This window comes from Phocoena sinus, chromosome 20 (assembly GCF_008692025.1).
Source record: "Phocoena sinus isolate mPhoSin1 chromosome 20, mPhoSin1.pri, whole genome shotgun sequence".
NCBI classification, from domain to species: Eukaryota; Metazoa; Chordata; class Mammalia; order Artiodactyla; family Phocoenidae; genus Phocoena; species Phocoena sinus.
Window position 1 is genome coordinate 51,420,833 of NC_045782.1, and position 12,615 is coordinate 51,433,447.

The 12,615-nt window shown below is 58.4% G+C and overlaps 1 protein-coding gene across 5 annotated transcripts in view; it reads right to left on the reverse strand.

Annotated features, from left to right (window-relative positions):
- Nucleotides 1-223: 223 nt before the first annotated feature.
- The window catches only part of UNK (unk zinc finger), a 34,180-nt gene continuing 21,788 nt past the window's right edge, over nt 224-12,615 (reverse strand). For 4 of the 5 annotated variants that reach the window (XM_032617984.1, XM_032617981.1, XM_032617983.1 and 1 more), the window contains 12 exons: nt 12,001-12,136; nt 11,334-11,451; nt 10,247-10,331; nt 8,913-9,055; nt 8,304-8,504; nt 7,665-7,730; nt 7,044-7,218; nt 6,052-6,153; nt 5,737-5,925; nt 3,418-3,599; nt 2,537-2,794; nt 224-1,702 (listed from right to left, as the gene is read on the reverse strand). In XM_032617984.1, the coding sequence (XP_032473875.1) occupies nt 1,547-1,702; nt 2,537-2,794; nt 3,418-3,599; nt 5,737-5,925; nt 6,052-6,153; nt 7,044-7,218; nt 7,665-7,730; nt 8,304-8,504; nt 8,913-9,055; nt 10,247-10,331; nt 11,334-11,451; nt 12,001-12,136 (1,811 nt within the window). In that variant the 3' untranslated portion in view covers nt 224-1,546. The remainder of the gene's footprint in view (nt 1,703-2,536; nt 2,795-3,417; nt 3,600-5,736; nt 5,926-6,051; nt 6,154-7,043; nt 7,219-7,664; nt 7,731-8,303; nt 8,505-8,912; nt 9,056-10,246; nt 10,332-11,333; nt 11,452-12,000; nt 12,137-12,615) is intronic. The other variant, XM_032617980.1, reaches the window with a different exon arrangement.

Below are 12,615 nucleotides of genomic sequence, written 5' to 3' on the forward strand. Positions count from 1 at the left end.
GCCTGCGTCAGAACACTCAAGCTCTGTCTAGGAGCCTGGAGCAGCCTTTGGGCCTGGATGGGCCCAGAGTGCCTCAAGGCCTCTTCAGCTATCTAGCCACACCTCAGGGGTCAGGCACGAGCCTTTCCCATGGCTGAAACCTGGGCTGGGCTGGCTGAGCTGGGCCAGAGGCCCTCCTTTAGGGCCCAACTGTCCCTCACCCCGACATAAACAAGCTACCACCGCAAGTTCATATTTTATTTCCAATACGTTTGGAGCTTTGATTTTTGCGTTTTTGTAAAAAAGTTTTCACTTAATTCGTTGAAAGCCCTTTCGTGCTGAGCCCAAGGGGGCGCCTGGGCCGGGCCAGACCCTTTGCAGCCCTCTTGCTCCCACCCCAGACCCCCAGTGCTGGGAGTGGGGTGGCTTCTCTCTGCCCACTCTGCCCTCCCACCCCCTGCTGCATCTCTCTGTACAGAACAATTTTAAAAATGGAAGCTAAGACACAATATACATCGGACAGGCACGCACACACATGCACACAGGCGTCTGCTCCAAACGGGCAGGACGTCAGCTGCACTCAGAGAGCACCAAGGAATGCATACGGAGCCCCTCCTGGGGAGGAGGGCGGGGCCTGAGCCCCACCTTGGTCCTCACAGTCCGCAGCTCCTCCCCACCTATTGCCCTGCTAGCTGCCAGAGGGAGGGGTGGACAGCACGGAGGGCTGTGCAGAGGGGAGACAGCTGAGGGCACCTGGGGGGTGATGGAGAGCGCAGTGCCAGCCTGGTAGGTCGCCCTGGGGCCAGGGAGGCTGCTCTAGGAGCCCGGGGGTGGGGGGAGGACTGGGGTACACCCCCGGCCTCAGGTACCTGAGGGGTAAAAGGCCTGGGCTTTGCCCCTCGAGGAGCTGCAAGGGCCCAGGGTTGGGAGTGGGGCTGGCCCCACGGCTTTGGCCCACCAGCCTGGACTAAACACACGCCTGGTAACCCTAGAGCTCGGCGGGCTTGGATCCCCCGCGCTCAAGCCTCACAGCTGGGAACCAGGTCTGGGCCCAGGTCCTCCACACCCCTGGCTCTCGCCCTGGCCTGGGGAAGTGGGGTGAACAGGGCCTGCCCTGAAGGCTTGTCCCCTCCCCTTGGCCCCTTCTAGCTTTCCACCCTTCCCTGCTCAGGCCCCAGGAAGAAGTTAAAAATAGTTAGTTCCTACATAAAAAAGAGGCTGAAACAGATTCCCTGCCAAAAGGCTGGTGGGAGAAGAGGGGACTCTGTCTCTGCAGTGGGAAAGGTAGGGAGCGGGCAGAGGGAGGACTGCAAAATAGTTTTTTCTCTTAAAAAGTGCTTGGTGAGTCTGTTTAAAGTGTGTGTCTATATCCACGTATAGATATACACACAGACACTGTTCACACACTGGCCGCCCACGCACACCTACACACATACAGAAATGTATACATAATCATATACATATACATACATACATACATACATACATACATACATACATATATATATATACTTTAAAAAGTCCTAGGGGAGAAGATCTGAGCCAGGCCGGGGCCAGGCCTGCAGGGTCACGACTGGAGGGCGTGGGCCCGGCCTGGCTGGCAGACGGGGCACTCACTGCCCTCGGCACAGAGCTCACACAGCACGGCGTGTTGGCACGGCAGCACCGCTCGGTTCTGCTCCTGACACTTAAGGCATTTCACCGACTGCATGTGGAACACGGCCTGCGGGGAAAGGGACATCACGGTCACTGGCCCAGCCCCATGTCGGACAAAGCGCTCCCCCAACTCTCACTGTAGCCCCTTGGGATGAGGAAACCCGACAGTGTGCTTACAGGCCCCAGCTGATAAGGAAGAGGGCAGGGTCAGGGGGCTGGCTGATCACCTCACGGCGCCTCATCTCTGCTTTCAGCTGCAAGGCCGAGTGGGGCTGAGTCGGAGCTGTGCGTGGGGGAGCGGGGAGGGCCAGGGCCGCTCTACAGCTCCCAGCCGGACAGGCTTTCCCTCGCACAAAGGCTTCTGCCTCTTGTCTCGTTTGACCTTATAATGACCCTAGGTCCCCAGTGAGAACTGTGGGGTCTGGAGAGGGTAGTGATGGGCCCGAGGTGACACGGCTGCCCAACGAAGGGAAGTATACTCTTCCCACTGTGCCGCACTCCCCTGGGGACCCAGAAGGGCACCAAGGAATGCAGACAGTAGCCCTGGGGACCTAACCATTCTGGAATGTCTGCTGGCGTGTGCAGAGCTCACAGGAAGAGAAGTGGTCAGCATGAAACTTAGGGCCCAGGCGTACTAATGCAGCTCAGCTCAGTGCCTGCCCTCGAAAGTGCCAGGGGTGGGCCCTGGTGCCCATCTACCTCCAGGTTTCCCACCTCCCCAGTGAGTGACTTTCTATTCCGAGCTCCTCTCCAGCAGGCTGGCATTTTGTGTGAGCTCAGCGGGGACAGAGGCTCTTAGGAGGGTGGCCATCCCTGGAACAGCAGGGACCCATCCAAGTCCAAGCACTGGCTGAGCCCACTGTACCTCCCCACCCTGTGCTCCCCAACCTCCTAAGCTGACCTTGTCTACTTGCTCCAAGTGAGCCCGCAGCTGCTTCTGGAGAGAGTAGAGGGTGGAGAGTGAGAGGGCTTCCAGGTCGGGGAAGGTGGGCAGGGCCTGCGGGTCGGAGGCCGAGTGCAGCCGCTCCAGCTCCTCCTGTAGTTTCTTCACCTGCACCTCCAGTGCATCTCGCTGCTCCCGGGCCAGCTCGCACTCAGCGCCTGCCGCGCTGGCCCGCTCCCCGGCCTCCTCTGCCTCCTTCTTCCAGGCATCACAAGCCTATGGGCCCAACACGCAGCACCTTGTCATGATGGCCCCCCCCGCCCTTGCCCCCCACCCCGAGAGTGCATCTCTGGGAGCCCGTGTGGGCCACTGTGGCTGCGGGGCCTGCGGGGGAGCTGGGTCAGGTGTCTGGGAAGTGGGGCAGGGAGGAGGGCTGATGCTGCCTGCAGAGAGGAGAGGTTTCAGGACCTGCAAGAGACCCTCTGTGGGCAGGGAAAGGGGCTGAGCCCAGCACAGCAGGGGAGCACCAGGCAGAGCTGGCCAGCACCTCCAGGGGCAGCCATGCTGTGGCTGGACATAAGGCCCATCTCAGAACCTAGAACCCTGGACCTAGAGCCCTGGAGAGTCAGGGCTTCTGGGCAGAAGCAAGCAGTGCTATGGGCCCAGACCAAATAAGCACCTCACAGAGGGAATTCCAAGCCTGGGATACCAGCCACCCCAGGGTCCTGACCGGCAAGGCAAGTTTTTCCACAGGGGGAGAGAATAAGCCGAACGGAGTTTCTGCTCTGTTCTCCAGGACCCCTGGCCTCCCCCAGACCCTGTACCCACTCTGTGTAAGATGGATGGGCTTGGGCTAGATGCCACAGGCCCCGGGAAAGGCGGGTGGGCGGGGCCAGTACCTGTCTTGCCTGCTTCCAGGACTCCTCCCACTGCTTGATGGTGCCGTTGGCTTCATCTAGCTCTTGCCGAAGCCGGGCCAGCTCAGCAGCCCCGGGCCCTGACAGGAAGGCAGGGGAAGTGCCCGGGGAGAAGCTTCCAGAGGCAAAATGCTCCCAGATGCTGCTATTCATCCCATTCAGACCTGCCCCAGGAAGGGGAGGAACATCAGAGCTCCGAAGAGCTCTGGGCTTGGGCCTGGCCCCCGCCCTGTCCAGCCCTGCCTGGGGGCCTGCAGGGGCTGGCTGTGCAAGGCTCCAGCAACGTCAGGCTGGGGGATTTCACAGGGATGCGCAGGCGCCACCTGTTACTCATCAGCTGCTACTTGACTTCCGAGTCTCAGCATCCCTGTCCGTAAAGTGGGGCTCCCATCCCTTGCCTCATGAGGTGAGTCAGGGGCCTTGGGAAGTGCTGTAGGGAGAGCAGTCTGGGAATGTGGCAATTTGCGAGCCCAACTTCACTTTCAGCCTAGAGAAAGGGGAGCCTTCTTGCACCCTGATGTGAGGCCCAGGAGGAGATTCAGGAAAAAAGACTTGGATTAAGAGCCTCAGATGATGGCAGAGCTGGAGCCGGAAGAGCACAGGGAGCCCTTGGTCCATCCCCCTTGTTTACAGTGAGGAAACGGACATAAGACATGTTGCCAGGAATCACAAAAACAGTTACATGGTAGAGCCAGGACGCAGCCAGGGCGTCTGGCTCCAAAGGCCTGCTCTTTGCAAACAGCTAAGCTGGGTGCTCATCCACCGCCCCCTTCACCCACTCATTCAGCAGAGGTTTAACTAACACCACGTGCCCCTGCTCTGTGGCCCCCAGGACGGCCCCTGTCTTCTGAGGGAGGCCTATATCCACCTCTGGCCTCAGTCTGCCCACACATGTCATTCTAATGACTTCTTTCTTGCTCCCTTTCCCACTAATCCGGCCAGGATGTTCTAGAACCAAACGGATTTAAAAGAGTCTGTCCTCCAAGCAACACAAGTGCACCTACATGACCAACGTCGTCCTGTATGGAGATACAAGGCTCTCTGCCCTGTCCTGGAGGCAAGAACTTGGGATCCCTGCTGAGGCAACCCTGGCCAGCGGCAAGCTCCACCTGTGCTTCTCCTCCCGCTCGGGTGGCATTTTCTCTCATGGAGGGAGCCACTTCCTCGGGGAGCCCCACCCAGGTTAGGTCCCTCTGTTATTCTGAATCGCAGCACCCAGCCTGTTGCCTCCACACGACAGTGACGGTCTCTAAGCATGATGTGATGTAATGCCTGGGCACCTCTGCCTCTCCCGAGAGACCGTGGCTCCATGCCAGCAGGGACTGCTGCGCTCACCTTGTATCCGTAACTATGTGCGCAAGGAAGGAATGCGTGGCCAGTAACAGGGCTGCAGTCAAGATACCTCCAGAATATGGGCAAGCCGACAAACCTAACAGCAAGCACCTGCGCCGACAGCATCAACACCAGCGGTGAAGGTGCTGCACTCATCCTCAGAGACAGCAGGGAAGGACCCAAAGCTGCTCAGAATGTCAAAGGGCAGCTCAGAGGCTCAGGCTCAGTGTGACCAGGATGCCCAGCACCCTCAGGGAGGGTGTTTCTGATCTCCTTGAACAGCTGCCGGGGGAGGGGGAAGTAAGAGTAGCAGCTGCTGCTGAACGAGAGGCAGCAGGTTGGATGTCTGTTACTTCAGCAGACGTTCGCGCTGGCCCCACGCACACACGCAGGTCTCCACCCGCGCTTCTGGACCCTCTGCTCTAACGTGCCCACCAGAGCCCCTGGTCCACACAGTTCTAACGCTGGGTTCAGCCAACAGCCTTTGGAGCTACAGCTGGGTCTGCTTGGTGTTTCTGCTGGACAGGGAGGCCGCCCTGCGCCAGGGCTGAGCCTGTTCAGACTTCTCCCTTGGCCCCGAGGAGCTCTGGGTGACTAGGCAGAGGCGCCACACTGGCACGGAGAGCAGACCTAGGCCCTGGCAACTCTGAGGCCACACTTCTCACTGTGCACTGGCCCGGGGCCTAGCACTTCACTCATGTTATTTCCTTTAAGCCTCACAACCACCACACGAGGTGGGTGCTGCCATTATACCCATTTCACAGAGGAAACTAAGAGAGGCTAAGTCACTTGTCCAGGTTCACACACCTCAGAGAACCGTGGAACCGGGGCCTGACTCGCCTCCGTGCCCGGAGCCCCTACTCTAACCTCCACTCTGCACTGCCTGTAGCCGTGGACAAAATGGCAAGAGGCACTTTCCAAAAGCCCAGATTCCTGCCCCAGGCCTTAGAGAGCCATACCCCCTCTTACCCAAAGATCCATGTGATGCTGACGTCCCCAAAAATGTGTTTTCTGACTGGCTCAGGTGGCCCTGGGGCTGCTGCAGGAAATGCGAGGAGAGGCTGACAGGAGGGGACGGGGATGCTGAGTGGAAGGAAGCAGAGCTGCTCAAGGAGCCAGGGATGTTCACGGGTGCGGAGCTCTGCAGCAAACTGCCGCCTGCAAGAGAGGCCCAGGAGGCCCAGGAGCGTGGCCGAGTGAGGGGCGTGGCTCGTCTGCCCACCCCCGGGCCAGGCTGGACCCCAGGGGCCCTCCCAAGCCATCCTGCCCACCCATGCCCAGTACCGATTGTGATGCTGCCTGGGTGGGGCACCGTGCTGTTATCGAAAGTCTTCTCTAGGGCAGCTACCCCAAACTCGTTCAGGTCCAGGTCATCCAGGGCAGACTCTAGAGACAGAGTGACTGGAGTGTGAGCCTCCCAGCCTCCCGAGGGCCCACACAGTCCCGAGGTTCCAGGCCTCACCTCCTGGACCCACCTGCCCTTTACTGCCTCTACTCCTGCCCCTGCCTCATCTTTGAGCTCAGTCCCACTGGAGCTGTGCTCGCTCAAGCCTCTGCTTGTGCCTGGGCTGCCCCTCTGCCAACACCGATCCCCTAGCCAAGTCCCGCTCAAATGGCTCTCCTTTCAGAAGCCTTCTTCGATACACCCGGGGGAAATGAGCTCTAATCCAGCTGACAGAGGTCTTGTCCGCGGACGTTGCAGCTTGTATGTCTCACCCCTGAGCTCACTGAGGGCAGGCAGGTCTCTGGACCCTCAGTGGCTAGTACACAGTAGCTGCCCAACAAATGTCCACTGCGCTCTGAGGAACTGGACTGGGAGGGCAGGAACAGCATGTCTTCATCTGTCACCCCAGTGCCTGCAGTAGGACCTAGCACAAAGTGGCACCCATAAATGACTGCTGAAAGAGAAGGGCAGTGGCTTCTAACGACCAGGAACTCTAAGGACAGCTGTGCAGGTTTTTCACAAGGATACCTGGCTGGGGTTGAATGACGTATGTCGTGGAATGAGACCGCACAGGCCCACGGGAAGAGGCATCTCTTTCTAATCTGCACAGAAGAGCAAACTGGAGGGCTAACTGGCTATAAAGGCTAGTCTTGGCTCTACACCTTGGGCTCATGTTCCATTTAGGTCAAAGGGCTCAGAATGCCCACCCTCTGACTCTCCCAAGACAGATGTCTAAAGTGATCGGTATGCTGGTTTGAGTCTCACTCCAGAGACCTAGTATCTCCGACTCCAGACCTGCTCCTAGACTTAGCAACAGAAATGGCCCAATTACCTATGACCGACTCTACCGTGTCGCTGGTGGGGTAGAAGGGCAGAGCATTTGCATTCATGCCAGGAACGCTGCTGGTGCCGGCGGGGCTAGGGGGAGTAGCTGCTAGGCTGGAGGTGATACTAGAAGAGATGCTTGAGGTCAGGGGGCTGCCCACAGGGAGGATGCCCAGCATATCCTGCAACAAGAGAGTGAAGAAGAGACACAGTGGGATGGCTGCCCACGGATGGGGGCTGGAGGCGGGGGCTGGCTAGGGCAGAAGGGAAGGGTGCATCCCAGCTCTCGCCTGGTTGCCCTGAACACCTTGTTGGGAGGCTGGAGTTGGACAGGTGTGGCTTGGAGGCTGCAGGGCCTACTCATCCCTAAAGTTCTGCAGTAGGGGAAGGGAGAAGCAAGTTCAGTGCAAGGACAGATGTTTAATATTTTTTTTGACTGGCTAATGAGTGAGTCTGGAGATGAGGGGCTCAAGGGCCTGACTCCCACCCTCTCTGAATTTGGGGCTGAGGCCCCCCCCTTAATCGAGAAAGCGGTGCCCCGTGCTCCCCGAAGAAGCCTCCCGGGGTTCTGGCCTGTCCTGTCCGCAGCAGGTGCCAGAAGGGGAGAAGGGGGCTGAGCGCTCTGTACCTGTTTGGGCTGAAGCAGAGGCTGCTCTTGACTCCTGGGCTCTAGTGAGTGGGGTTTTAACTTGGCCTGAGAGAAAAGTCAGGGAGCAGGAGATGAATGCGGTGCTAGGGAGCGACCCTGAGCCCGTGAGTTCTCCTGAGCATCAACTTGCCATGGCTCACTGAGGGGGAAGGAGGCACCAGACACCTGTTGTACAGTCCCCCTTCACACACATGCACCCTCCTTCCCTACCCTGGGAACCCGGGGAGCTGCTCCTCTCCTCCCTGTGACTCCAAGTCACAGATAAGCCAGTTCCACACCCCTTGTCCTGCTCCCCAAGGCCCTGCTGTCCCATCAAGGCAGCACAGGGCAGGGCAAAGTCCCGACGTGGGGTCAGAAGACTGAATAGTAACCCTTTCCCCTCTATTAACTGGCTCTGACACTGGGTGAGGTGCTCAGCCTCTAACCTGCCTGTCTTCATCTGTAAAATGGAATGGCCTCACCCGCTCTGCTCAGTCTTGAAGAGGCTGGGAACAGGGGCTTCCTAGCTCCCAGTCACATTCCCCATAGCTGGGCCAGGACAACCCTCCAGGTCTTCTCTTGCCGCATGCAGAAGGTTAGCCCATGCTAACCTCACTGGGCTGCCCCCTCATCCCTTACCTGGCATTTCAAAGTTTTCAGGTACTCAGCTCCCACCTGGTCTTCCCTCTCGAAGCCAGGAGCCTTCTTATAACTGCCAGGGGCGAGGCCAGACTCCCCAGGAAAGACAATGCCTTCCAGATTCGGGGGCTTCCTGATGGAGCCCGGTGGGGAGCCACAGAGGTTAGATGGGCTGCCGAGGCTGCTGTTTCTACAGAGGAGCTACAGAGAAAGAAGAGTAGGCTGGTGGGCAAAATGCAGGCTGGGGCATGGCCCATTCTCCGTCCCTGCGTGGGAGGGAGATCCTTCATCAAGGGGCTCAGTTGCTTTTTAACTGGCCAGGGGGCAGCAACCACCACCCAGGACCCAGAACCCCATGTGGAAGCTGTGTGTTGGGGGGCAGACAGGTTTTGTCCCTTCTACTACCTGTGATCAGCTCTACCCAGGCTGATCGCAGGGCTCTGGGGACACCACTCCAGCCACTATCAGCTTTTGACAGAGAGAAGAACCCTGGGGCAGAAAGGGCAGCACCCTTGGGCGGAGGCCTCCTCCCCAAGCACAGGGCACGAGAGGCAGGTGTTGGCTCTGGGCAGGCATGGTGCCCACCCCACCCCCTGGACAGGCACGTACAGCGCTGAGGTCAGGGGCATGCGGGCTGGAAGGGCTCACGGGCACCGAGTCTCCGGCAGCAGACGGCATGTACAAGACGGGACCTGGCTGGGTGGGGCTGGACACAGCGGAGGAAGGCTGCAGGTCGTCACTGAGGGGTGGCTCTGCAAGAGACAGGGGCAGGGTGTCAGCAGGCTCCCGAGCCAGCTCTGTCCCTCCAAAAATGCATCTGGGTCTCTTAAAGGAGCGCACGCATCCCCCTGCGTATGAAGGGAAGGCTTCTGTTTCTATTAATATCACGTGCTGTGCACTTACTACGTGCCAGGCAATTTGTATTAATCGTAAATCTTCACAATGACTGGAAGACAGAAGTGATACCATGGTCTCCACTTTACAGATAAGGAAACTGAGGCTCAGAGAGGTAAGGTATATCTCCCAAGGGGGCTGAGCTAGGAAACAGAAGAGCTGGGATTTGAACCCCAATCCACACGCCTCCAAAGCTTGGGCCATTCATTGCTTCTCTGTGCTGCCTTGGCTGGGCCCACCTCTGAGCCACATGTGTGCTTCCCCCTCCCTAGGGCCTCAGTTTATTTTTCACTCTAATCCCAGAGATAAGGCCTAAGGCTAGAAAGAAGTTAAGGACAAACAGAGCAGTGGCCTGGGGCAGACACAGGTTGTAACTCAAACCCGTCTCTGAGACTGGCGGTGGTGGTCTGGAGCGGCACCGCAGCCCAGGACCACATGCAGCTGCTGAGCACCCGGAAGGTGCCTAGTCTGGACTGGAACGTGCTGCAGCTATGCAAGTACACGCCAGCTTTCAAAGACTTGGTTTGAAGAAAAAAAGGGAAAATATCTTGATTTTATGTTGACTGTATTTTAAATGATATTATCTTATGTTGGGTTAAATGAAAATATATTATTAAAAATTGACCTATTTCTTTTTCTTCTTTTTAGATGTGGTTACTAAAATATCTAAAATGACATAAGGGGGGTTGCATTAAATTTTGATTGGACAGCTCTGCTCTCAGCAGGGCAGAGTGCTGTGTTCAGTTAGTGATGTCTGCCATGGGTGGGGCACGGGGTGGCTGCTGGGATTTGCCTAGTTGGCTGGGGAGGGTGCCTCACCCTGCCTGGGCCTGCGAGTGTGCGACCAGGGGCACAGTCCCTGCTGTCTCACGACCTTGGAAGCTCCAGGGTTTTGAGACCAGTTCCAGAGAGGTGGGGCGGGGGGGTGGGGGAATGGAACTTCCAGGGGGGACAGGGGCCCACTGCTGGCTGACACTGAACTTAGGGGGAGGGGGGACGGGAGGGGAGGGGGGAGAGGGCACTGCCCCAGGGCAATGGGAACAGCATACGGTCTACGTGGGCGAAGGCGCAGAAGGGTCCTCGGGGACAGCTGCCCGACTGCTGCATGTCGTTGCACTTGGTAGATTTATAGATCTGGAGGGCAGAGCAGAACAGAGGTGGGTCAGGCTTGGGCAGAGAGAGAAAGGCAGCCAGGGGTGCCTTCAGCATGGCTGGGTTAGCTTAGAAATCCCTCCTTTCTCCTCCCCACCCGATGCCGCTTCCCTAAGTCTCTCCCTGCCAACTGCTTACTCAAGCCAGAGTGAGCAGACACTGCCGCCCGCATGCCAGGGACCACCCCCATCCTGTGGTCACAGGCCCAACCAGCCCTGACCCAGCTCTCACAAAGGGATCTTCTCCATGCTACTCTCAACTCATGATCTTGGCCAGGGCTGTGACCTTCCAATGTAACTCTACGCATTAAGGGGGCCAAGTTCACAGGCAACACCCATCCACCCTGGAGCACTCTGGGCTGGGATCTACGCTGGGCCTAACTTTCTACCCTGCTGTCTGTAGCCCACATAACGTAGTTTCCGTCCGTGTGTCTATCTCAGGGTGTCCTGACCTCCATGGAACCAAGGGAAGGGACAGCACATGCCTCTACATACCATATGTGAGATTGTGGCACACTGACAGAGCCCAGGCCGCACCGTGGGGCTAGGGGCTGCATCAGGGAAGTTGCTGGTCCCTAGGCCCTCATATGGTACAGGACAACGGTAAGGGGACTTCTTATTTTTTAAATCTTGATGCTACGTTAAGTACCACAAGTGGTGCAAAGCCCAGAACAGCCAAGTCACCATGCCCAGCGCGTGCTCTCCCTATCAGGGGGGCTCGGGGAAACAAAACCAGGGGCCAAGGGCTGCTAGGTGAGTGTGGGCTCAGACAAGGAAAGCTGCCGAATCAGGGTGTGGGGCTCCTTTACGTACTGCCTGGGGGGGAGCCTGTGGCTACAGATCCCTCCCAGGATGGTGTCAGGATGGATTCTGCCAGCATCGGCCCGGACCCTCCTTTCCTTTCTCCTTGCTTTCCAAAGAGGATATGTTAAGCTACCCCCAACCCTCGAAGGGCCGCGGCTCGGGCGCCAGCTCCAAGGCCCACCTCTGGGTGGAACTGCTGCTCCGTGCGGGTGTGGCAGTACTGGCAGGAGTCTCCGTTCTCACACTTGCCAGGGTCACCCCACTCGTCCCCGTGTTTTACGTTCGGACATGGAGATGACCTGGTTAAATAAGAGGGTGGGGTCAGATGGACGCAGAGCGGATCTGGGGGAGCCAATGAGATCGCTGCTGTTCAGGGCCCCTCTCTGGTCTCCCGGCTTTGCACAGCCAGGCTCAGAAGTAGGAAACATCAGCTGCAGAGTGAGGGCCTTACTGGGGCCAGAAGCCTGGCTTTGCTTCTCTGGCCCAACCTGGCTGCATCACCAAGAAGGACACTGTTTTGCTCGCTTTAGCCAAGTCCTCCCCCCGAGCACTGTGCAGCCCAAGGACAGCCAGGCTACAACCACACCACAGTTGGGCCCTGGCAAACGCCCCTCAGGATCCGAACTAGAGGGGCTTCTAACCCAAGATCCTCATTTCATGCCAAAGGAGGATCCAGGAAGGCCCCCTATCGTTCAGCTATCCTGACCATTCTCTCCCCTCGTACCTGGGTGCTGTGATTCTGTGATCCCCAGGGCTGGCCTCCCTGAGAGCACAGTGCAAGCAGCCCCTGCCGGGATCCCTTCCCTGCCACCCTCCCTCCCACGGCTGGCCTGCTTGGGCCAAAGCACCTGTATTTGTGCTTCCGGGGACTCCGCCGCCGGTCCTTGCTGTTGTGGTAGTAGGGACAGGCGTAACCCTGGCGGCACAGCCGTGGGGGCTTCTTGCACGGCTCCGTCTTATAGTTCCCCAGCACATAAGCGGTCTCTGCACAGGGGGCCAGAGGCAGGGGTCAGGTGGAAGGAGAAGCCACTAGGAAGGAGTCTAGGAGCCGAGGCTTTTGTGAGAGGTATGAGCAGGGCCACCTCCTCGTGGGCCAATGCCAAGACTGAGACCCGGGAGAGAGGTAAGGAGGATGCCGCCGTTCCTCACTGGAGATACTCACAGCTCACAGAGTTAAAAGGGCGTCCGCAGGAGGGTTGAGAATACACCTACGTGTACTCATATACGTGTACGACTGTGTATGTGTGAAAGCCTCCTGACGGAATTTAGGGAGCACCTGGGGTGACGGGAGCAGGGCAAGGTGTGTCTGGGGAGACTCCCCCAGAAGTGCCCCCGGATGCCAGGGCTGCAGTTGGCGGGATGTGAGGTGGGATGAGGGGGCAAGTGCCTCCCAGCAGAGGTGGTGGCTTGGGCTGGAGAAGGCAATAGGTGGTGGTGAGCCATGTCCTCAGAGCAGCCATGGG